At 33.0% G+C, this 27026-nt stretch overlaps 1 protein-coding gene and 1 long non-coding RNA gene across 11 annotated transcripts in view; one reads left to right on the top strand and one right to left on the bottom strand.

The window, feature by feature from the left end:
• Nucleotides 1-27026, top strand: part of MPDZ (multiple PDZ domain crumbs cell polarity complex component) — a 301840-nt gene that overhangs the window by 187715 nt on the left and 87099 nt on the right. For 7 of the 9 annotated variants that reach the window (XM_074197510.1, XM_074197516.1, XM_074197515.1 and 4 more), the window contains exons 19-22: nucleotides 2730-2846; nucleotides 7502-7663; nucleotides 21347-21631; nucleotides 22427-22550. In XM_074197510.1, the coding sequence (XP_074053611.1) occupies nucleotides 2730-2846; nucleotides 7502-7663; nucleotides 21347-21631; nucleotides 22427-22550 (688 nt within the window). The remainder of the gene's footprint in view (nucleotides 1-2729; nucleotides 2847-7501; nucleotides 7664-21346; nucleotides 21632-22426; nucleotides 22551-27026) is intronic. The other 2 variants (XM_074197518.1, XM_074197517.1) reach the window with 1 other exon arrangement.
• Nucleotides 9154-27026, bottom strand: part of LOC141495787 (uncharacterized) — a 235569-nt gene continuing 217696 nt past the window's right edge. The window contains exons 5-6 of one of the 2 annotated variants that reach the window (XR_012470851.1): nucleotides 11434-11487; nucleotides 9154-9242 (exon numbers count right to left, since the gene is read on the bottom strand). This is a non-coding gene — a long non-coding RNA (uncharacterized LOC141495787). Of the gene's footprint in view, nucleotides 9243-10883; nucleotides 11059-11433; nucleotides 11488-27026 lie in introns of those variants that run through there. The other variant, XR_012470850.1, reaches the window with a different exon arrangement.

The following is a 27026-nucleotide window of genomic DNA, read 5'->3' as shown; positions in this document are numbered from 1 at the left end:
TTTTGTGGAAATTGTCTATATATTTTTGAAGTTAAAATGTTTCTGAATAATGAAAATTAATCTTTCATATATAACAATTTATATAAAAATTTCCTTCAGAAACAGGCCCCAAATTCCGAACCACACGTGAGTATTTTATATATTATTTGCTAATGATGGATACTAATAGAATTCCATAAATAAACCTTTGGACTAATGGTTAATGTATACGAATTATTAAAACAAATATTGGGAAACACTAGAATGTGTGCTAGAAAAATGTTCATAATCCCCTTAGAGGTCTTGAGATCTGCTTCATTGTCATTGACAGAAATAACATAATCACCTAGTGGTGCTGTGGTTGAACTGAATAGTTGCTACTGTACCAGAAAAGTGAATATCCCACACTTTTTGCAGTAGACAATATCCTAAAAATTTATGTGTGCATTTTGGTTTTGAAATTTGAACCATATTTAAAATATCTTAGGGAAGTTAATGTCAAAAGACTTATCATAAGAAAGCTGACCACAGGAAAGTTTGCAATTTGCATCATTATAATGTGGGAGGTGATATACACATATTCTTACATACATATGTAGGAGTTAACAAAATAATGAATCTTTAAAGTAGTAAAAGTGAGATAGATTTCTAATTTGAAGAATTTTTTTACAAAATCATAAAGTGGTCTAGCAAGATGAATTCAAAGTTTGGTTTTTTTTAATAATAATATTTAAGTGATATATTACCTAGAGTGAGATATAACTGAAATGTGGTCAGATTTTAGGGGAAAGGTAATATTCATGTAGAAAGAATTTATATACAAAAGTACTCAATAGGAGATAGAGACTAAACCTGTGATAATTTTATTGCTATAAATAAATCCTAGAAAAGGAAACTCTAATGTATTCTTTGTTAACCTAGTGTTGTAAGGGGCAGTGTGGCTTGTTGAGAGACACACTTTTAAGTGTTTACGAAAAATAAAACTTGAACTTAGTTCTTCATGTTTCTGAGAACAGCTTTCTAGACATTATTTCATAGTGTCATGCTATCATTTAAATAGAATGATTTAAAAAATGAAAATTATAAAGCATAAAGGATAAAGAACTATCTGAAGATAAAGATGTAGCTGAATTAATAAATTTATGCTTTTCAAACTACTTATTATGTGACAAATAATTCATATTATCCAGAAGTTGCTTGTGAACAGATCATTAATTAGTGATGGTATGGCAAATAATATTATTAAAAAAATCATTGAAGCACTTATTTAAAGAATTGATTGCAGTGTACCAGTGACTGACAAAAATAACTGAGGTACTGTAGAATTATTAAGCCTTTCATTCTAATCATATCGATATATAAACACAGTAATTTTTTAATTAAACAGAATGTAATAGGATACACAGGTATATGTGTATGTATGATTTTATTGTAGTCAACCATGTTAACTGCACCCAACATAATGCAGATTGAAAATTATTCTATAATTTACAGTGTTAGAGAGTTGTTAGGGGGTAGAAAGAGACAAGTGTTGTAATGGATAGCCGTAGAGTTGGAGACAGTTTCAGTTCCCACTCAGACACTTATTAGTAGGTCATTAAATCTTTTTTTGTACTTCAGTTTTCTAATCTATAAAATGAGATAATAAAAGCACCTTCCTCACAGTGTGGTTATGAGACCCAAATAATGTATGTAAAAATACTTTACAATCTTAAAGTGCTATATAATAATGCAAACCATTTTTATTGCTGTTGACTCTCTTATGATACCATTTAAGTCAAATAAATAACATTTTGATAACTCCCTTTCTTCTTGAATAATGAAAGGGAAAAAGTTCGTCATTTCAATAAATATTTCTTTTAAACCTACTATGTGAAAAAGACTGTGATGAGCAAACTGTTATTTAATGATTTCTTAAGTATTTCTGCACTGTGCTAAAGCATCTTATTTCATAAAAATTGTTTTGTTTCCATTTAAACAGTCATTGTTTCTTTATTCAAAAGGGTTAATAGATAAAACTGAAGACTAATTCAATTTCATATAATTTTATATAAGATAATTGTGGGGAATATAAATTTGAAAATAAAGGATTTAAAAAACTGATGGAATTTAAATTTAAAAACTGATAAAATAAGAATGTTATATTATAATCTATGATTTTAAATCCATTAAATAGTAAGTGAAGGATGGTATTTATAAAAATTTGATATTTCTATTTACTGAATAGTTTCTTTCTGAAATGGATTTTTTTTCTTTTGTTGCTAAAAACTAATGTAAACACTAGATGTTCAGAATGAAAGGTTTTCAGACGTGGCCATTGTCCTGACTGGTTTTTTTTTTTTTTTTGGTCTTGACTTTTCTTTGCTACAAGTAAGGAGAGGTGTGGATATTTGTTTTGAGAAGGGAGAATTCTGAAAAGGGGGAATAATGAATGTGACTTTAAAAAAAAGAAAAGAGAGCAAAATGAAGTTTAGAAGAGGCCTTGGACAAGCAAGGCAGTGTTGAAACTACTACAATTAATTTTAACATATACTCAAAAAAACTAAAAGTATTATAACTTTTTTCATATGTATTCATCTTTCTAAGTTCTCTGTATATGGAAATGTTTGTATTTGTTGATGTTTGTCAAATTCATAATCATAAAAAGAAAATGTATTTTTTTTGAAAAGACAATCTTCCCCAACATGTCTTTCTTTGCATGTCCTTTTCAATGGCTATTCATCCAACTCTGAGCTTCATTCTTTCTACAGCTTTCACCAGAAGAAGGTTATGTTTCTGCTAAGGAAGATCCCTTTTTCTACACAGCATACTCATTTGAGGAGGAAGGGCCGTCTGATGTAGCCCTCTTCCATGCTGAGGTAGCTCTGGTCAGTGCCCCAAACTTACCAAGCCTTCTTTCTTGGCTTCAATGATTGCTTTGCTGAGCATTGTAATAGACTAATGTAGTAGGCTTGTGCTGATTCTTGCTAATTTGATTTTAAAAACTTTAAGCCTGGCCAATTAATCCAACCCCTACCATAAAGTTCTTGAAGATGAAGTAGGAAAAATAGATACACATATACGAAACCATATATAAAAAATGTGTCTATACATGTGTATATATTCATATGTGTGTAGTATAGAAAATTAATCTGCTGATATTTGAGGGGGAAATGTAATTAATGACATATTGAGGCATAATATAACTCACTTGACTGCCAAGTTTTCCAAAATTGATTTTTTCAACTTCTATCTTTTATTCTTTCATTATATATGATTGTCAGTCTCTCTACATTGACACTGGTTTTATTTTCTTATTGCTGTCATGTTGTTTGTAGTTAAGAATAGATTAGTTAGCAAAGCTGTTTTGAGAAGAGCTAGTCATTTATTATATGTTTTGATTTTCCCCAAAATTTATAACTTTGCTTCTATTTTTTAATTATGGACAGGGAAGCTGCCAAAAAAAGAGAGGGAGAAGAGAAATCTCATGCTTTTTTATACGAATACCAAAGTAGGTTTTGATACTTTGGTGTAAAAATTAAGGTAGAAGACTGTCTGTTCATTCTATCCTTAGTGAAGGGAAATTTTTATAAGTACAATAAATAGATAAATTTAACAAACTCAGTATTAAAAGTCAGATTGTCTTCCTACCAATTTTTTGACATGCATTTTCTAAACTTATTCAAATATAAATTTGTTCTAATGTCTTATACTAAATTGCAGTTTGTTGTCTTTTTGAATCCATTCATATATGGTGGGCACTTTTTAGTATTAATTTTTGAATATCTTAAATATTTTATCATATGTTTTAGCGTACTGTTGTTGTCTAAATTTCCTGCTTTAAATAAGAGCATAAATTACTATAATCCTAGATTCTTCAGTTTATATATATCTATGCTGGTATTCATTTTGAGGGTAAATGATTATATGAAAGATGGGAAGTAGAAAGTTGTGTTCAGGAAATAGTTAATTCCCGGAATTAGAATTCCCTGAAAGGGTCCAGTTTGGCTAGAATATAGAGTGCTTAAAGAGGAAAAATTTGGAATCATTCTTGAAAAGTAGTTTGTTGGCAGACTGTGGATGACTTTATATGTAACACTCTGACTGAGGAGTTTGTATTTAATTACAAAGACCTCGGGAAGTTTTTTAACCTGCAGTCTATGGACTTTTAATAATTTAAGAACTGTGTTTAAATACAATTGTAATTTCTTTGTAATTCTCTATATCTTATTTTATTCATTTAAATTATTTTCAGAATGTATTTGTTGGCTTCACTAGAATGCTAATAAGTTCCATCACGCACGCGCACGCACACACACACACACAATGCTCTAAATGCTTTAAATGAGTAATGTAATTTAGGATGATGATTTTGATATGCATGGATTAGAGAAGAGAGAAAACAGAAAAACCAAAAAAAGGACTAATAAAGTAATGTAGATAAGAAACAATGAATGCCTGAACTGCAGGAATGGCTACTTATTCAGAGAGCAGGGGATTGATGAGATCAACATTATGCAGATTAAATCAAAAAGCTTCCCAATTGATTGGCTGTGGTAAGGGAGAGTAAAGGAAAACAGTCAAGGATTAAATAAACCTGGATGATTAGCAGTAGGCTAGTGCCTGCAAAATAGAAAAGAAGGAAGTTTGGAAAAGCTAAAGGTTTAGGGGGAAAGATAATGAGTTCTTATTTGAGCATATGAACCTTGGGATGATTTTGGGAAATGTAGGTAGAGATTTCTAGCAGGCAGTTGGTGGTACTGCATGCATTCAGAAAAGTTATTAGGACTACATATGGTTAGATGACAGATTGATTGATTGATAGATGATAGATTAAAAAGATAAGGAGATTTGGAAGCCATTAACCCATGGGAACTGATGAACTCACTAAAGAAGAAAATATAGAGGAAACAAAAAAAAGAGAGTCCAGAGTTGCCTTGGAGGATAGACAGGGGTTGGGAAATGGATACTTCTAAATTCTTTATTCCAGGTTCTATATCCCTAAGAAAGTTAAAAGGAAATAGAAATATTTTAAGTATAGAAATTACCACAGACTATGGTTTTTTCTCAAGAATAAATAATACATGGTAACATTTAAGTAAATTTTAAAAATGTTTTTTTCATAATTAATCTTGTGTTCATATCCCTGTAGTAGGTTCAATTAAATTCAATTAAAAAGCATTTATTATGTTTAGAGCCTACCATGATGCATATTTTCTTATTTCAATAAATCCATTATAAAATTTATTGATCTTTGCAAATTCTAAAACTTTAGTTGACTTCAATAGAAAGTGTCTTTATTTTTCAAGTATTTTTACCCACATTTTAACAGTACATTCACTTCATTCTACTCTTGAGTACCTTGCCCCTCACAGGACACAAATGAATCTTTCAATGAATCTATTGTTTCTGTGATAAAATATAAACTTCTCCTGTCATTTAAGAAAATCCTCAATCTGGCTCCCATATTTCTCACCTGCCTGATTTATGTTTTCTTGTGCTGTGCTTTCCAGCTAAGTTAGATTATGGAATATTCCTCAAAATCTTTGTTACATTTCACATGAAAAATGGTTGTAGTGGTTGAGCTCTCTTCTTATCTAAATCTTTTTAGACTCCTTCCCTCCTTTCAAGATTCAGAAGCCTTCAAATCTCACAATTTTTGGAGCTCTTGACCTCCAGAAATCTCTCTCTCTCTCTCTCTCTCTCTCTCTCTCTCTCTCTCTCTTTCTCTCTCTCACTAAATTCACACTTGTATTATCTGTGTGCTATCAGCTCAGTAGATTAAGCACTAAAGACAACTTCCTTTCTGTTTTATTTCTTTAGGAGTCAATAGAACATTCTAAAACAGGCAATTAATACATCTTTATGGAATTGAATGAAATCATATCAAAAGCAGATTTTCAGAAAGAATTTACAGGCATACAGTAAATCATCTTCCCTCTGTGATTATTATGGTCCCAAAACATCATTAAAGATAAGAGAGGCAGTATTGAATTGTCCTTGAATCTAGAAAGAACTGGTTTCACTTCCTGCCTTGAGCCCATATGACTATGATCTTGGGCAACTTTTCATTGCTGTAGGAAATTCTTTGAGATTAGAATTTGTAACTGATCACCATTGAGAAAAGAAGTTTTCTACCTCTGTAATTCCCTATTCAATGAAATAATCAAACCAGTTCCCATTCTTATGTAAACCAATCCAATGGTAATAGCATAAGTTATTATAGATCTACTATGTGAAGAGCATCATGAAAGGAAATGGGGGTAGATTTTATATGACATAGGTTTGACCTTCAAGGAGCTCAGGCTAATAGGGATATATAATACCAATACAGATAACAATAATATGCAACATTAAGTGAATTAGGATCTTATGAAATACATTGTGGGATGAAGCTAAACTCCTACTCATATCCCTGACCTCCTCACTTATAAAAATTATCTAATTTTCTATTGCTCTAAGATCATTTATAATAACTGCTATGAACTTCCTCAATGTAATTTCCTCACTTGTAAAAAAATGAGGGGGTTACACTAAGATCCCTCCCTCCCCACTCTAAATTCTTATGAACTTACAAACTCTCTTTTATATTCTTCATTGCTTCTCAGCATCATCATTAACTCTTCTTGTTCTCCCTGACCAAATAAAAACAAATTCTCTCCTTCATTCATTGTAGTCTCATTCAGTTTAATTCAGTAAACATTATTTAGAACTTACTAATGTTAGACACTTTGCTAAACACTGAGGATACAGATAAGTCTTTGCCCTCAAGGAACTGAAAATCTAATGGAGAAGAGAATATATAAAAGGAAGCTATAAAGGGGAAGATACCAGGGGAACCACCTATGGGGGGGTGGCAAGCAGAGCTGGAGATAGAAAGTGAGAGTTCCTACCCTTTTCTTTCAATTCCACTTTCTTCCTCATGCTCTTGCTTCATTATATTCAAGGCTTATTAATGTGGTGTTAGCATCAATTCCCTCTGTGGATTCTTACAAACACCAAATTTGATCATTGCCTTGATAAATGAAATTTAAAGTTTTCTAGACTTGCTATATTATAAAATAAGCTTTTTAAAAATAGCTTTAAAAATTGTTACTTCAGTACAACTCAAAATTATTAAGACTGAAACTTTAAAAAAAAGAGTTTGTATTTCATTATAATCTTAGGAGAAGATGGTGCTTTTAAAAAAAATTTGAGTTAGAAAACAAATTATGCTTAATTTATACAACTACTTTAAACTTAGAAGTGGCATCCAAGCATTTTGCTAATTGTTGTTAGTGGGAAAAAGAATACATTGGCTCTGGTATTAATGGAATGAAGTCATACAGTTGTGACACTTAATGTCAGCACCCTCTGCTCCTGGTTGCCAACTTTTCCTTGTTCTGTTGCATTAGCCAATCTTTGGTATATCAAAGATTCTGTGCATAACAAAGATTAAAAATGAGAATAGTAACAGGATGCATTTTAGCCTTGAGCTGGCAAATGTTGGGAACATATGTGATAAGACAGATATTCAGACTGATGCAATTATATTTATTGCTAGGTGGACGCAAATGAGGCAGACTTAGCAGATGAATCCACCTTCGAGTCTCAGTATTCTCCTGAGGATGAGGATGCCTTCCAAGCTTCAATGTTAGTTCTCCATGGCAGCGCCTGCAGCAGTGGCTTGAACTATAGCCTCTCTATTCCATCATCTCCTCCTAAGGTAAAAAAAAAAATTTATTGATGGGGAAACCTTTATTATAATTATCTGAAGGTCAGTGTTTATGTCTAGCTACTGAATTCAATGTAGAGGCTTTCTGTTTTTGCAGTTCCATCTGCTCATGGCTTCATTATCAGATTAAAGCACTATTTCATTAGGGAGCGTTGATTGGATACCTCTCAAATCAGTAACACACTGTTTATATCTAATATCTGTGAGACAGTGTGTGACAAGCACACACGGGTTCAAAGCTATGATTTTTTTTCACAACCCAGAAGGATAAAATACTTGAAGACAATTAAAAAAATTCCAATTGTGTTTCCATGTTAATAAAGAAATAACAAAATACTCATTTCACAAATAAATGACCATAAAATTGATTTCTTAACAAGTAATAAATACATTTCTTATTTGTGTATTTGTATAGTATGCCACATCTTATGCAGTGTAATGTGGAGACAATAAAAATTTTTTCAGGGAAAAGTATGATTATAGTTGTTTTAGCTGTAAGATGCAGGGGTTTCAAAAATGAAATGATTTTAACTCAGTAGGCAAGGTGGAGAGTAAGAACAAAGAACTTATTTATCCTAATTGGCCCTATGTAGACAGATGGCATTTTAGACCCTGAAACCTTTTTTTTTCTTTTGTTACATGTTTTTGGTTCTAAATACTTTTGATTTTGATTGAATTCAACAAACAGTCATTATTTGTTGATTTAAAGTGAAAATATCACACACTAAGGAAGGTAGTATAGTAATGGGAAAACCACTAGATTTCAAGCCAAAGGATTCAAGCTTGGATACTGGTTTTGTAGTAAAATCTATGACTGGGAAAAATCACTTTTGACTTGCCTCTTTCTTAATATCTTATTGTATAAAATGAAGGAATTAGGCTTGTTAAACTATTAGACTGGCCCCTCTAAGCTAAATCTGATGATGCTATCTGAATTTGTCTCCCAAGTAAGTTTTTAAGTAAGCATTATGAAGACCCAAAAATTGTTATTACCATTGGTATGGATGTGTGTTTATATGGACACACACACACATGGATTTTGTGTAGGCATCAACATTTTTCCTTTTTCATTACTCATTAATTTTTGGCCAGAACGTTCCCAAAGATTTCTTTTCTCCATGTTCAAGCTGCACCTGTTATCACTGCAAATGATGCTGGGCAATTTCCTTGGATTGGTTTGCAAGATCTCATCTTGAAAGGAGCAGCTGCTCCTATATCACCACACCTGAGACTGTCTGTCTGGTTGTATCCTTCCTGGAATGGGTTCAGCCTTTACTGGCCTTAGGGCTGGAATCTGAGTTCATCTCCTAATGGAATCTCCTAATCCACAACACAACACACTTCTTTATGCCAGTGGGACAGATTGCATTGTTTAACTTAGTAATTGTTACTTAAAGGGATTACACTATCTGCATACTGAGAAGCATATATTTTACAGGACATGCTGGCAATATGTAGTACAACATATTGGCTTACCAAAGTCTTCTGTTTTCATCTCTCTCTTTTTTCCTTCTCTTTCTGAGCAGTTTACTTCTTTGTTGCAATGAAATTTGGCAAGCTGGCCCAGCAACTGAAATAAGGAAATAAGAAAACAGCAAAGAATACATTAATGAGACTATTTAAAAACACAGAGCAGTATTCAATTTAGATAATTCTTTGAGAGTATTACAGTTCATGAAGCATAGTGATCTTGGCAATTGTATTATATTTGGGTTTGGGCCAAAATTTGTTTTATAAATGGAAAAAATTGTTCAAAAATTTTTATAATAGACAAAATGTGACAGAATTCAAGAGTCATTTAAGAAGTCATCACATCTATAATATCACTAATATGTGACTATCTAATCTCTACTTTGAAGTTCTTCAGTGAATGGGGAGGAGGGTCACTCTCCCCTAAGCTATCCTATTATATTTTTTGTTTTGTTTTTAATTAATATATTTTCTTTTTTCTTTCTTCTTTTTTTTTATTTTTCAAGGCAATGGGGTTAAGTGGCTTGCCCAAGGCCACACAACTAGGTAATTATTAAATGTCTGAGGTCGGATTTGAACCCAGGTACTCCTGACTCCAAGGCCGGTGCTCTATCCACTGTGCCACCTAGCCACCCCCTATATTTTCTTTTAATATCATCTTCATTCCCAAATATTTATCTTCTGCTCTTTACAAGAGAACCATCCTTTATAACAATAATTTATTTAAAAATTTAAGGAGTGCAGAGAGGAGGAACAAGTAGTGTAGAAAACCTAGTCAACATCATTGCAATCTAACACACAGTTGATATTCACTGTTCTGTAACTGTTGTCTCTTGTTCCTACAAAGAAGTGAGGAAGGGGCATTTCTCCTTTCTACTATCATTGTTGCATTTTTTATTTGTTTATTGATCTTTCCATTTTCCTCTGTTTTCATGGATAGTTTTCATATTTTATATATTGCTTTCCTACTGCTATTTGCACTTCATTGTATCAGTATACAAAAATCTTCCCATGTTTTTCTGTATTCTTTATATTCATCATTTCTTATGATTTACTAAATTTCTATTACATTAGTGTAGTATAATATGCTTAGCTGTTTGTCAGTCAGTGATCTTCTATCTACTTTCTGCTACTGCAGGTCTTGTGAAATTTCATGGGTAAAGGCATTTTTCTTAGTATTGTACTTAAGTTTGCCTTTCAGCAACTTTAATACTGTATTGAGTTTTGCACTATTGTACTAAAGTCAGTCTTATTCCCATTTTATATGATATAGCCATTGTAGAGTGTTCTCATGTTCTCCCTAAGTCTTTCCTTGAACATTTCTTTCAACTTTATATAGAATGTATGTTGTATAGAATGATCTCTGGTTTCTTCATTGTATAGAATGGTCTCTGGTTTCCTCAACATTATGATTATTCTAATTTGAATTTCTTGTAACTTTTTTAGTAGACCTTTTTAAAATATTTTCCAGAATACTCTAGATATAGTCTGACTGGGAGAGAGTACTGAAAGGTTGTATGGAGTATTCAGGGAGGACTTGCATCTTGGATGGGAGAGTTTGCTTAGTCCCTTTCAAGACTGCTCATTTATCTTTGGTGTCCACCTGTTCATGCAGCTCTCACCTGTAGAATGTGTAGCAGCCACATCCCAATTAACTATCTTGGCAGATAGGTTAAACCTGCTCTGAGGATAACTGACAGATCTCAAATTTGTTAGTGATCTAGGAGATATCTACCTGAAGCATGTGAAGACTTTCCCCAGCAGAAGAGGCAGTTGAGCACAATTGTTACAATAGCCATGAAGATGGTTAAAGCAGGTGCTGTGGAGATCTTAGAGTTTGGTCAGACATCAGAAGATGCTAAAGTCATCCACTGCACCCCACCAGGTCATCACCAGTCATCCTGACTTCAATGACTCTGGAAGAGAATATGACGGTGTGGAGTTAGTGCAACTCTACTTCACTTAAATCCAGTTCACACATGAGTCAAGCCATCAACTTATAATTTTCTTGGTCCTCTTTGAAAATGAAGGATGAGGGGCAGCTAGGTGGCACAATGGATGGAGCACCGGCCCCGGAGTCAGGAGGACCTGAGTTCAAATCCAGCCTCAGATTCTTAATAATTACCTAGCTGTGTGACCTTGGGCAAGTGACTTAACCCCATTGCCTTGCAAAAACCAAACAAGAAAAAGAAAGAAAGAAAAATGAAGGATGAACAACAACTACAGCTTCCTTCCATTTTAAAAATGCCTCTGTGGATATCAAGGATCATATTAGGTGCCATGTCACTTACCTCAGCAGTCTTTCTGCTACTCAGGCTTTTACAGCTAGTTGCCCCCCTTGATACCTTTAAAAAAAATAAAAAACATAAATTGTTTGACTATGACTTCCCTGCATTGTACTTAATCATTTGTTTTGTTGATTAGAACTTTATGTTTATCTTTAATAATTTTCATCTTATTAAATTCAGTCCATAATTCCAGCACCTCATTATCTTTTTGAATCCTGATTCAGTCATTCATTGTGGTGGCCATTTCTTTTAGTTTTTATCTCAATGATTCAATATATTGAAAGCTCATTTAAAAATTTAATAAGGGTCTTATCATATTTATTCAAATTATTGATAAAAATGTTGAAAAATACTAACCATATCTTTCCATTCTCTTTTTGTATCCAAGGATAAGTTAAAAGATTCACACCTTTGTTGAAATCTGGATATACTTATGGAATTTTCCTAATCTGTCTAATTGCCCATCAAAATTGAAATAATGTCAATGTGTTTTGACCTACTTTTGATGCTGGTTCTTAGTGATTACTACTTCATTTTCTCTGCATTCAAAAATCATTCCTTGGGGGCAGCTAGGTGGCACAGTGGATAGAGCACCGGCTTTGGAGTCAGGAGTACCTGAGTTCAAATCCTTCCTCAGCACTTAATAATTACCTAGCTGTGTGACCTTGGCAAGCCACTTAACCCCATTGCCTTGCAAAAAAAACTAAAAAGCAAAACAAAAATCATTCCTTAAACATGTATTCAAGGGGAAGCTAGGTGGCACAATGGATATTTGAGTCAGGAGGACCCGAGTTCAAATTTACATTTAGTAATTATTTAGCTGTGTGGCCTTGGACAAGTCATTTAACCACATTGCCTTGGAAATACCAAAAACAATGTATTCAAGAATATTGTCATATAGAAGTCATACTCATAGTTGAAGACTTCATCTTCTTAAAAAAAATCAAAACACAGATACTTTGGGACCTCCCTCCTAACCTCTGTCTCTGTCTGTTTCTCTGTCTCTTTGTTTCTGTCTCTCTCTCTCTCCTGCTTTGAGAATAGTGGAAGCTTGTGAGGATCTCTTAACAAAGGGGACATTTGAACTTATTTGTAGATTGTAGAGAAGAGCTAGTAAAAAAAAGGGGAATGAAATTTGGTGAGGATAGTAGTTAGAATAACATTCAGAAGGAAAGATAGTATCAAACATTATGTAGAGGAATTTTTCTTGTTGAAGATAAAGCTGATCTCTTCAACTATTAGAGAAGAGGAGGAAATAGTAGAGCTTAGGCATCAGGTCTGACAAGGTTTTATTTTTTTTATTTATTTTTTATTTTTTACTACTCTAGGATGCTGATCTGGGTCTGATTATTTAAACTCATTGAGGGCAGGAACCTGCTCTATTTTCAGCACTTTATTTACTCTAGTTTTCAATTAATTGTTAAGATTTTTTTAAATCTATACTTCCTAGATCAGAAATCATAGGAAATGTCACCCTGAGGGTTTAATAAAGCAAAAAGCCCATTGTCCCTGAAACACAGAGTAAATAACAAGTGAAGAATTAGAGAAAGCCAAAAAAAAAAAGCCAACTATATTTTTTTATTTGATTCTGGGTAAAATAGGGTTATGGGAGTTTTTGAGTAGGGGAGTGACATGGACAGATACTTCATGCATATTTCTTTGACAGCTGAGTAGAATATAGGCCTGTACCAGTAAAGATAAGGGGATATATGAGAGAGATGTTGTGGAGGTAGAAAGGATAAAGCATAGATATATGTGTGTATGCCCAAATTAGTAGTCAAGGATGACACCAAAGTTATGAGCCTCGGTACCTGGTAGAATGGTATTCCTCCAAAACAGAGAAGCTTGAAAAGAGGAAGCTTTTAGGGAAAGGATAATGAGTTCAGTTTAGTAAATGTTGAATTTAGATGTCTATAGGACATCAAGGTCAGAATGTCTAGATTGCTTTTCCATGCTAAATAAAAATCTAAGGTTTTTCCTATTATTGACACTCTTATTTTTACCACATATGAGTAATAAATTTGAAGAGAAGTTATAGTGTAATGTTTGAGAATGTAAATTATTTTCTTACACTCTTGAATTTAGTGTTCTACTTTGGTTTTTTTGTTAATTAATAACAGAAGAAGGATTTGAAGCTAGTTATATTTACTCCAATTCCATTGTTTTTCCTGCTATATGATGTTATCCCTCTAACTGAAACCTTTTCCATTCCATTCTTTATCTACTTCTGCCTTCCCAGATTTATTTATATTATAGTGATAATAATGATAATTAATTTTTGTATATGTTAGTTATACCAATACTAGCTTAAGAGAAAAAATTATTTTTTTCATTCAAAAAGTCTAGTCTGTGGAAAAGAATAAATGTATAGTATAGTATTATAGCTCATGAAAATTGGAGGATAATATAATATAATAGAGAAAGAAGAGGAATTAAAAATAGAAGGAACAGCTGTGTTTACTCATAATAATAGAAATTTTCACCAAGACAAATATTCAAGCAAAGAATTCTATAGTGTTCAGATATTGACAGAAATTAAAATTTATATGATGCTTAAGTTTTGCACAGTACTTTACATACATTTTCTCATTTGATCTTCATAATTACTCTATGAGAAAAAATGGTAGCATAAATCCCATTTTACTGAAAGAGATTAGATGACTTGCGGGTCACAAAGTTTGTAACTGTCTGAAGCAAATGAACTCAGGGTCCTCCTTACTCCAAGTCTTTACCCTCTATCTCTTTTAAACTCAAACTGGAAGAAAAACAAAATGATGTCTATCTTGTTTCAAGAATATTAAAAGAAAGTTTGCTAATTCAACAAGTTTCTACTTTCACAGATTGCAATGACCCAGCTATAAACTCTGCCTTCTAATTAGTAAATTTTGTTATAATACTATACAATGACCCAGATGAACTCAACAATTAATTAAACCACCAAAGTACAGTTTTTGAAACTAGTTCTGTAAAGCCATGAAAATAAATACCCACAGCACTATATTTCATTCATTTGTCATTTGTGAAGATAAAAGACTGACACAAGTTTTCAAGTGAATGTACAAAATTTGAATTTTATTACCTATTCAAGTTGTCTTCATTTACATAGTAGTAGACTTTGTATTTGTTGTTCTTTAACTAATTTCTTCCCTTTGCATCAATTCATACTTTCTCCTATATCATCTTTAAATTTCGTTCATTATTCATTAACACTCAGTACATTTTCTTCCTTTTTTTAACCATATAAAATTTATTCAACCTAATTTTACAATTCTTGATCTCAAACATTTGTGTCCATCTTTGATCTATTACGAGTAGCACAATTTTGAATGCATATTTTTTGTTTTCCATATTAAATCTTCTCTTGTTGAGAGTAACCTTCATGGGGTGTAAACTTAGTAGCATGATTGCTGGGTTAGAGGGTTACATTGTTAATATAAATATAACTTGGTTAACATGATTAAATTTCTATCACTTAACCACTTAGGGTTTTAGTTTACTCATCTGTAAAATGATAAGGTTGGACTATTTGAACTCAGAGGTCCCTGTGATCCTATGAATAACTGATTCACTACCCAGATCTTTTGAACATTTCCATTATCCATTCTTTTGAGTATTGATTTCATATAGTTTGGTACATCTATCTTAAATATTATTTCATTAGCAAAAATTCAAATTACACCTAAATTTATAATCCAGACTATATTTCTCCCTTGAACTACATGCTCATATTTCCAGCTTCCTGTTAGATATTTATACCTTGATGTCTCTGCAAAATTTCAAACTCTAAACAAATGTACAAAATGGAACTAATTCTTCCCTCTAAATCCATGTCTCTTCTAAAACAGGATATCACCATGCACCCCTCCTGCAACTTCCCATTATTGAAATAATCTTTGATTTTTCCCCCTCTCTTGCATCTTCATTTCCAATCAGGTATCAACTTTTGCTGATCTTGCTGCACATAGTATCATGTCATTCCACTTTCCATTGAGGCAGCTAGGTGGTGCAGTAGTTCAAGCTCTGTGCTTTATTAGGAAGACCTGAGTTCAAATTTGATCTTAGACATTTACTGCGTGACCTTGAATAAATCATTTTATCTTTGCTTGACTCAATTTCTTCAACTGTAAAATGGGTATTATAATAGTACATACCTCCCTGGGTTCTTGTAAGGATCAAATGAGATATTATATGTAAAGTGCTTTGGATGCTATTTTATAATTATTATGACTACTACCTCTACTCATTTTTCTTTTTTAGGTTTTTGCAAGGCAATGGGGTTAAGTGGCTTGCCCAAGGCCACACATCTAGGTAATTATTAAGTGTCTGAGGCCAGATTTGACTCAGAAACTCCTGACTCCAGGGCCGGTGCTCTATCCACTACGCCACCTAGCTGCCCCTTACCTCAACTTTTCATATCACCTCTATCTGATTTTAAATCTAGAGGCAGCTAGGTGGTGTAGTGGTGTAAGTGCTGGACCTGGAGTCAGGAAAATCTGAGTTCAAATTTGATTTCAGATACTGATTATATGCATGAATCTAGGCAAGGGTTATTTTACTTGCATCTGCTCCAGTTTCTTTAAAGTGATAAAGAATTAAAGAATTATTGTGAGGATCAAATGAAATATTTGTAAATTATTCAGAATAAGACCCTAGGAAAATATGAATTTCCTTCGTTATCATCTCTTTCTAATTGGTCATCATGCTCTAGTCTTGTTTTTCACCATTCACCACAACTGCCAAATCTCTGAGATAAGGATGTCATTGCCTTGTTCAAAAATAAGTTCTTCAGTCTGGCATTTAAGCCCCTTCAAAATATGATGGTCATTTAGCGCTCAACAAATTTCTCCCAATCATATGGATTATATTTTAATCAATTTTCTAATGGTTTTCCACTAAATTTAGCATTATTTTTGCCATGTCTAGAATGCCTTCTCACTTCAACTCTGCCTATTAGAATGCCTAGCTTTCTTCAGTACTTAGCTCAGAGAATATCCTTATTTGAAGCTTTTCCTGGTTCCATAAGTTGTTTCTTCTTTTTTCTCTCTCTTAAAATTATTTCATAATTTCTCTGTACATATTTTATCCTTCCAGTAGAATGAATAATCTTGAAAAGTAGAAGGTATTTGTCTTTGATACCTCCTTTCCCCCATTGCCCAGCTCAGTATTGTAGTCAAATATCTGTTGAAATGAATGTTTTTATCCTTGTTTTATAATATTATGTGATTTGCCTTGCTGCTTCTTGATATGTGAATTGATTCCTTCAGTCTGCTAGTAAAATGGTAGTTTTGACATGGAAATGCAGATTTTTGTTGGTGGTTATGTTTCTGAGTAAGCTGAACTTAGAATTTCACTCCATTAAGATCTACTAGAGTCTATCAGTTTGTATTATACTGTCTATTTCTAAAAATTCCCAGAAAGTTTTTTTACATAATTTCCCAGAATATGTTTTGGGTTTTTTTTTTGAAGAGCAATAATTTTCATATTGTCTCTCTGAACTCTGCATTTTAATTCTATTGTTTTATTTTGAGGAGGACTTAAGACTTTTGCAGTTATTTGGGCGTCTAGGTGGCACAGTGGATAGAGCACCCAGCCCTGGAGTCAGGAGTACCTGAGTTCAAATCCGGCCTCAGACATTTAATAATTACCTAGCTGTGTGGCCTTGGGCAAGCCACTTAACCCCATTGCCTTGTAAAAACTAAAGGAAAAAAACTAAAAAAATATATATTTTTGCAGTTACACTGTTAAAATAATATTTTTGTTTTATTATCCTTCCATCTCTGAATAATAATGTTTCATCTATGCACTTCTAAACCTTATAATTCCACTATTTCCAGGCCAGAGATTTCCATTATTTTTAAGTTACCACTAACATTTTTCTTCTAGTATTCTTTTTATGATTGATATGATTTTCCAAATAATATCTTACATGTTTCTTCTTAAGTTTCTGAACATTCCAAAGATTTAGGGTAACACTACATTCTTGCATCTTGGGGTTGCAGCAATATTTTTCTTTATTCAGGGCATTTCTTCTCCTTTACTATATTATGTTTATTTTCCTTCTTTCCTTCTTTCCCTTTCTCTCTTCCTCTCTTCCTCCCTCCCTCCCTCCCTCCCTCCCTTCTTTCCTTTGTTCTTTCTTTTTTAAACTTTTTTTAGTATTTCTGTTAGTATTCCCAAAGATTACCTTCTTTATGAGAATTTCATTTATTTCTCCTCTTTTAACATTATTATTATTATTATTTAGGTTTTTGCAAGGCAAATGGGGTTAAGTGGTTTGCCTAAGGCCACACAGTTAGGTAATTATTAAGTGTCTGAGGCTGGATTTGAACTCAGGTACTCCTGACTCCAGGACTGGTGCTCTATCCACTGTGCCACCTAGTCACCCCCCCTTTTAATATTATTGAAAAAAAATGTATTTGACTAATTTGTTGTTGTTTTAATACAATTGAGGAGGGAAAGACTGCACCTAATTAAGGAGCCATCTTCCAAGACTTTCCTCTTCATCCCAGTCATTAAATTTTGTCCATGGGTAGTTAAATATTGTAAATTCTACTTTTAAAAACACAGGGAATAGGGTAGGTATTTATTAAACATTTTTTACTCCATTTTATTCAACTTTACCCATTTAGGGGACTATAAGAATATCTCTCTTGAAGTACACATAAACACAGATTTTTTTTGAAATAAATTAATTTGGAGATCAATTTGTGTTGGAAAATTGTAGGGTTATTTTTAAAGCTCAAATGAAAATTGCCTTTCTTTTAGCTCATAAGACTCAAAAATAAAACTGATTTGGCATTTGAGCAGCATGCACATTTCTGAAGTAGGCGTATGTTGACTGCTGTGTTGACTAGCTTTTTTTTTCCCTGAATCTATATTAACTGTTTCCTGAACATGGCTTGGGGACATGTGATTCACAGTAAACTCAACTTCAGATAAGGCTTATCTAATATTTTTCTAAATATAAATTTTAGCTTCTTTCTCTTTCTGAGGGTATATTTTTAAATGACTTCTACATAATTTGAAAACTATTCGGTGGTGTTAGCTATGTTATATCAATTAATTTTAATAAGTCTATTTGGTTTTTCATCATGAATTCAAAATTAAATAATTTAAAGTAATGAAACACCAAATTATTTTATAGCAATTTAATCTTGTATAACAGTACCTATTCTTTTTCTTCATTATTTATATAACAGTTTATAACAGCTTTGGGAATTAGAGAGCAATAACAGTTAGCAAATAACAAATAAATAACAAGTCAATTTTCATTTGTATATTTATTACTTATATATCAAAAATGCCTCATAAAAACCATATCAGGGCACTTATATGAATATTAGCATCTCCTTTTTACAGAGAATAAAATAGTAGCCCAAATTTAATTTAGCTAGCAGATGTCAAAAGTAGGAACCAAATCACATTTTCATAGAACTTTAAAATTTTGAGCATACTTTATATACATTGACTCATGTGATGTTATCATCAAAATATCCCAACAGAGTAGGAGCTATAAGTGTCATATTATTATCTCCATTTTACAAATGAGGACACAGATTTATTTGTGGCCATATGGTTTGATGCAGGATTTGAACACAATTCTTCCAAATCTTGCTTTCTATCAATTGCACCACTTTACCTCTGTGGCCAGTCAATAAATTTGTCAATTTATCAATTTATTAAGTGTCTAAACCATGCTAAGTTCTGAGGATAAAAAGGCAGAAAATAGCCTCTGCTCTCAAAGAGCTCAAAGTTTTACGTGAGGACAACCTATAGACAAATATTTATGACTAAAGAGTTATACCCAGGATAAATTGGAGTTGATCTCAGGGAGAAGACACTATGATTAAGACTTGGGAAAGACTTTTGTAGAAAGTAGGGTTTTAGTTAAGACTTGAAAGAAGCTAGAAGGTGGAGGTGAAAGGGGTAACTTTCTAAGGATGGGAGACACCTAATAAAATATGTGCAAAGAACAGAAAGAAATGTGATACTGACTCTCAGTATGAAGGGTTTGAAGACTGAGACCCAAATGACATTCCTCCAGATAATCCTTAATCTTATTGTTTATTATTTCTTTTATTTGGACCATTTTTAATTGACTTAAGAGATGTAAGTCAAGAGATGATGAAGGATTTCAAACTATTCTATCATTGTTATCTTCTGTCAGGAATTCTTTTTTTTTTAAGTTTTTGCAAAGCAAATGGGGTTAAGTAGCTTGCCCAAGGTCACACAGCTAGGTAATTATTAAGTGTCTGAGGTCGGATTTGAACCCAGGTACTCCTGACTCCAGGACCCGTGCTCTATCCACTACGCCACCTAGCCGCCCCGTCAGGAATTCTTAACCTGATTTTGTCATGGATTCCTTTGGCAGGGCATGATATGCACCATTTCCTATAATAATGCTTGTAAATGCATAAATTACAAACAAGGTATTATAAAGAAAATTAATTGTATTGAAGTAAAGTTGCAATTTTTCCCCCATGGACCTCCAGACTCCTGTCCTATCTTGTTTTTCCTTTGATAGAATTAAAAAAATTGTTAGTTTTATGATTAAAATTGTGGGGAAAGGGGCAACTGGGTGGCATAGTGGATAGAGCACCGGCCTTGGAGTCAGGAGTACCTGGGTTCAAATCCGGCCTCAGACACTTAATAATTACCTAGCTGTGTGGCCTTGGGCAAGCCACTTAACCCCATTTACCTTGCAAAAAAACTAAAAAAAAGTGTGGGGAAAAGAGAAAATGATAGTGAAAAAAATAATTTACATACAAACATATGAAGATGTATGTATGTAATCACATGAATGTGTATATGTGTGTGTGTATATTTCTATACACACACACACACACACACACACACACACACACACACACACACACACTTATCAGAATGCATATGTACACAAAAGTGTTAAGTATCTGAGGCTGGATTTAAACTTAGATCCTCCTGACTCCAGGGCCAGTGCTCTTTCCACTGGACAACCTAGCTGACCCAAATTCAAATTCAGCCTCAGATACTTGATACTTACTAGTTATGTGACCCTGGACAAGTCATTTAACCCTGATTGCCTTGCATCCAGGGCCACCTCCAGGTTTCAAAATTAGTAAGATAAAAAGATTTAAAAAAGTAAACAGTTATTACCTTCAAGGAGCTAATGTTACCCTTATGTTTATTATCCTTATTTAAAGATATTAGGGGTATCTAGGTAGTGCAGTGGATAGAGCACTGGCCTTGGAATTAGGAGGATGGGAGTTCCAATCCAACCTCACACTTACTAGCTGTGTGACCTTGGGCAAGTGATTTAACCTTGATTGCCTTGCATACAGGGTCATCTCTAGTTGCCCTGATTCATAGCTGGCCACTGGACCCAGATGGTTCTGGAGGAGAACTAAGTCTAATTTACATGCTTTTCTTGTCATCACCTCTCTGATGTGGTCTTCTTTGAAAATGAAGGATAGACATTATTATTATTTAAATATATCAAGGCATTGAGATTTATGAATATAAATTAGCTATTTTTCTTTAAAAAAATTCATAGAAAGCTGTCAATGGAATAGTTTTATCCTTGAGTAAAACTGTTTAGCTACTCTGAGACTTTATATAGTAAAAAACTGTTTCAGAAGAGTCCTACATTTAGCTGGTCTTGCAAGCAGTACATGATATAAAAACCACTCACTAGAACATATGTTTTGTTTCATATGGTTTTAAAAAAAAATTAGTATTCTAAAGAATTTAAGGAAGAGCATTCGATAAAGCAGAAGACCTCAAAGAAAGAGTTTTATGTTAGCTAATAATTGTTTTGTATTATCACTGTCTTATTACTTTAAAATTGTAATTTTTAAAACTATGCCCTACTACAGAGTTGATATAATCAAGTGAGTTATGGTTATGGTTCTTGATTTTATTATTTTTTCATCAGGATGCTGATGAAAACTCTTCAAATCTGCTACTTGATTTTCAAATGTCCAATGAGGATCTATACAGTAAGGATCTAATTCAAACACAAGATGAAAACATATCTTCAGTGGACTTGAGAATGGATCCTTCTTCTAGCTTTACCAGCCCAGATCTCCTACCTGCACCAGCTATTGAGAACCTAATTGAATGTGAAAATGCAGAAATTTGGACTGAATCTCAACTAGCAAATGAAGTGCTATCCAGCTCAAAACTTGCTTCATTCATGCTCCCTGATTCTACTGGACAAGTAAAGTTTTGTTTGCTGCAGATTTTGTGTTGCAGTTGCAGTTTTGTGTTGTAGTTGTGTTATAGCAAATGAAGTAAGTTTTGCAATGGATAATACTTCATTTCTGTTCCCTGATTCTACTTCATAAATACGGTTTTGTTTGCTACAGATTTTGTGTTGTAGTTGTAATTAAGTAGTGTTATGTTGTAGCAAATGAAATATTATCCCATTGCAAAACTTGCTTCATTCATTCTCCCTGATTCTACTGGACAAGTAAAGTTTTGCTTGCTACATATTTTGTGTTGCAATTGTAGTTTTGTGTTGTAGCTAAGTACAGTGTTACGTTGTAGCATATGAAATATTATCCTAATGCAAAACTTGCTTCATTCATGCTCCCTGATTCTACTGGGCAAGTAAAATTTTGTTTGCTACAGATTTTGTAATTGCAGTAGGGTTCTAAGTGCATCATTTTTGCATGTCTTGGGTTATGGAATCATAAACTTAGAGCTCAGTGTTTCTGTAATTATCTCTCTTATTTTACAAATGCAGAAATTGAGGCCTAGAAAAAAGTAAGTGATTTGCAACAAAGAGCAGAGGCAGGATTTGACCTAGGTTCTCTGACTCTAAATCTGGTAATCTTTCCAATGTGTCAGATTAAATTTCATTTTATTGATTCACTGAGCTTTAAAAAAATAGCTCATTTTAGTTATTGTATTGATGAATTAAACTTGAATAAATTGGAGAACATCCTATTACTGAAATCATATTTCCAAGTTCTCTTTTTGTTTTCACATGTCTTGCTTTTCTTCTGGCCAGAAACCAGAATCCATAGTGGCAACGGATTCCCTGGATTCCTCTGATGAATGTGCTACATTCCACAATTTATCCAAAGAGTCATTTGAGAAGACTATTATTATAGCAAAAGGCAATTCTAGCCTAGGTAAGTGTTAGTTGTTCTCAGTGTAAATGTATGTATGTGGTTTATATGTGTATAGTTAATCTTAAGCAAAGATTTTCTTTGGTCATGTTTTATGAATTTTTGCCAGTACTATTAGACTCACAGAAGGCTACAATTTCTTTTCTAAAACTAAGAAAATGGATGATTAGTACATTTTTTGTATAAATCCTCATCAATTTTGTGAGTTCATGCTTCTATTTTCCTACAGATGATTAACTACTTTGTGGAAAGACTATATTTCATGCTAGTAATTGTACATATTTCTTTTAATTATTTAAAGGTGTTCATTTTTTTGAAAGTAAAAATTATATCAGCAATGGAATTTATAGAAAATGAAGTTAGTAATTTAAAATTCCAAGTTATTTGAGAAACTAAATTATTAGTTTCTTTAAATGTTGACAGTAAATTGCCAAGTAAATTGCTTGATAGAGTAAGTCTTTCTTAGTATTTAACTTACTCTATTCATTGAAATAGCAACTAAAAATGGCAACTGGATGTGCCAGAGGCAAAATAAAATATCAATTAGCTGGGCATACTTCATGTCTCTTACTATCCATAAAGCATTGTATCTTATTACAATAATCCTTGCAAGTACAATAATGCTTCAAATTGGGGCAAAAATTAAAAAGATTCATACAAAGAATACTTTCACTTGATAACAGAAGGTAATGGTTAAAATAAAAAAATAAGATTCAGTTTTTCTCCTTGCTCTGCATAGTTCTGCTTCTTGCAGAGAAGATAGCTTTAACTATCACAGCTCAGTCAGTAACAGTATAATCAGAGAGCCTGGATTTGGTGGTGTTAAAGAATAGCAAGACATGAGGAGAAAGGTGAAAAATCAGGAGCCCAGAATTAGAAGTATGAATGACTTCCAGACATGGGGTAGCTCAGCATGAGCTAGTGCTGAAAAGCTACTCTCAGGTCTTCTGAACTCTTTTGTTCTTAAGTAACATAGAAATATTTTTTTTCTTTTTCTTTGTTTTGACTCTTTGAAAGAACTCATGAAAGACTTCCAATATGTGTATATGAAGGAAGAGATATAATTACCTACAATTACAGTAGTGGATTTGAGTTTCCATAGGGAGGTTGACTTGGTCCAAGAGTAGCTGGGTTGGGTCTTGAAATATTGGTTAAGCTACCAAGTTGTAAACAGTCCTTTCATCAGAGGGGAGAGTACTTAAAAACAGAATCCCTAACTCTAACTCTGAAGTAAGCTATATCTACAAATGTGAGTTATTATGATGTGATGCAAATATGTTCATTGAGAATTATTCCAGGTCTCAAAATACATCTTGTTTTCTACTATAATGATGCCAGCTGTGTAAGGGTAGTAGTTTCAGATCTTCCCATTTTTTCTTAATAATGAAATAAATATACGATTGTGTTAAATATTTTTGTTACTGATACATTTAGAATTCATGTATGTACTTTCTCATGATCAGTTTCCTTCCATATAGACTTTTTTAGGGCTTAAGTCTCCATCACGTACCCAAAACCTATTCTTTTATTTATTTTTACTTATCCAAAGTAGTCCCTTTCTGTTCTGTATGCCAGAATTTAAGATGTGCTTTGAAGCTAAATAGATCGCATTATAATGGTTTAGCCAGAACAAACCTTTGAGACTATATGCCTTGTTCATACATTTTAACATCTGTTTCTAATATTTATATTAATCAAAAAAATGTACTGACTTTGTATCATATCCAGAGCATTGTATTAGGTGCCATGGGGACCTATAAAAGAAGATAGGAACTTTGCTCTCTCTCTCTTTCTCTCTCTCTCTCTCACACACACACACACACACACACACACACACACACACACACACATCCACATCTCAAAATGAAATGATAGTGTTTACAAAGAGAATATGAATAAGGATGAAAGAAGTACATGGTTAGGGAATGAAGAAAATTATATAAAATACATGTAAAAGGGATTTTGAGCTTTATTTTGAAAAAGGCCTAGATCAAAAGTCACAAAAACTCTATATTGTAAAGAATCTTGTTACAGTTCAAGAAACTGTACAAGAATCCTCTCTGGGACCTACCCAACAAATGACCATTTAGCTTTTGCTTGAAGGAAGATATCACTCAAGAAGAGTTTTCTCTACTAAAACAACCCATTGCACTTTGATTGAGTTTAGCATTGTTAAGTTGTCTGCTTTCCCCATATCAAGCCTAAATTTGCTTCTGATAATATCCATTTCTCCTAATTTTGCCCTTGGTAGCCTGGTAGAAGCATTATAATTCCACATCTATATGCTCTCCTGTCAAATATTTGAAGACCCAAATATACTCCCTAAAATATGGCACCTAACACTAATCAAAGCAGAGTAGGACAGGACTATTACTTCACTGCTCTTCTTTTTTTTTTTTTTTTTTTGGTAAGACAATATAGTTAAATGACTTGCCCAAGGTCACACACCTAGGTAAATATTAAGTGTCTGAAGTCAAATTTGAACTCAGGCCCTTCTGAATCTAGGGTCAGTGTTTTTTCTACTGTTCCACCTACCTGTCCCTCTATGTTACTTCTAATGTAGCCTAAGTCCCTGAGATCTTCTTGACTACCATGCCACAATAGTCTCTCTTTAATTTGCTATATCTTCTGTGATGATTTGCTGCCAATACATTCTTCATCCTTCTCTTCTTCTACTGAAGTTGATTTTTTTAACCCAATTAACATTTACTTTGATTACTTTGATTAAATTTGAGCTTATTCAGCTCAATCAGTCTACTAATTCTGCCCAAAGAGGATATGAATTATTAGGCTGATATGCCCTATTCCTTTTTACAAATTTTTTATTTCATTAAATATTTCCCATTTTTAAAATTTTGAGTTCCAAGTTTTCTTCCTCTTCTTTTCCCTATTCTTTAAGAAGGCAAGCATTGGGATATCTATTATACATATGAAGTCCTATAAATCATCTTAGCCATGTTGCAAAAGAAAACATATGATACAAGAAAAATAAAGACAGTTAAAATCCACAGAGTTCATCAATTCTTTCTGTGGAAATAGCAAAAATGAAAAATCATCATGGATTCTTTGGAATTGTCTTAATCATTGCCTTGATCATAATAGCTAAATCTTTCCCAATTGATAATTATTAACATAATGCTGATACTGTGTTCAGTATTCTCTTAATTTTGCTCACATCACTTTGTAATAAATTGTGTAAGTCTTCCCAGGTTTTTCTGAAATCTTCCTTCTCATCATTTCTTAAGGAACAATAGTAATCCATCACTATCTTATAATGCCATCTTTTGATATAACTTCTTCCTAATAAATAGACCATATATAGCCATATGGAAACTAGGTGGCACAGCAGATAGGATTTTTTTGGGCCTGGAATTGGGAAGACTCATGTATCTGAATTCAAATTCAGCCTTAGATACTTACTAGTTGTGTGACCCTGGGCAAATTACTATACCGTTTGCTTAAGTTTCGCCATCTGTAAAATGAACTGGAAAAAGAAGAGACAAACCACTTTTCTTTATGAAGAAAACCTCAAATGAGGTCCCAAAGATTCTGGCATGATTGATACAACTGAGAAACAATAAAATTCCTAAAAGAAAACCTAATCTAGCTCTTTGTGATCACTGTTTTCTTTTCTAGATGTTCATTAATCATCTCTCTCTTTTTTTCATTTATCATCTCTTTGCAAATAAGATCTGAAATTTACTTTGAAGATTCTTTTTTCTTTCTCTTTAAAAAATCAGAACACATGCTTTTCTCTAATTTACAGTATTTCTTTTTGCCCCCTCTATGATCTTTCAAAGATCATTGGCAATAGTTAAGAACAAACTCTCCAAGTGGAGAGAGGTTAGAGGTAGTAAGAAAAATCATCCATGCAAAGTCATAGAGATGGGAAACAATGGCATATTATAGAAAAGCATAAAAATTAAACTTCAATTTAATTGATTGAACATTTATTACATTTATTGAGTGTCTCCTCTGTGTTCTGTGAAATTCTATTTTAGTGCTGCAAGTGACCATAGGTTCTTGAAGGCTGTGCCAAAAGCATAAAAGTCCTTGATGTATTCTGGCATATTGGAAGAGCTTAAAGTTGAGACTGATTATACCTCCACAAAACGGTACAGGATTGGATACTGATACTGATATAGGACTCAAATCAGAATCGGCTTTTGGTGTCAGTATCAAATCACAGATGAATTAAAGCAAAACTGAAAATATTACATTAGGAGAAAGCTAATATCTGTCTTGAACCTCTTTATTATATGATTCAATTAATCATAGATATTTATTAACCTCCTAATATGTCCCAGACACTGTTAGGTATGAGTGATACAAGTACAAACTTTTAATAACTCAACACATTTTTGAATCAATTTTATGAGTTAGTTTGGATATTAGGCAACTTTTGCATTGTTGTTCTCTCACTGTTCACAGAGTCAGAATTCTGGATCAGGCTCTCATCACCTTGGCTAGCCTATTGCA

This window comes from Macrotis lagotis, chromosome 8 (genome assembly GCF_037893015.1).
Source record: "Macrotis lagotis isolate mMagLag1 chromosome 8, bilby.v1.9.chrom.fasta, whole genome shotgun sequence".
NCBI lineage: Eukaryota > Metazoa > Chordata > Mammalia > Peramelemorphia > Peramelidae > Macrotis > Macrotis lagotis.
This window is presented reverse-complemented; position numbering and strand designations above follow the sequence as displayed.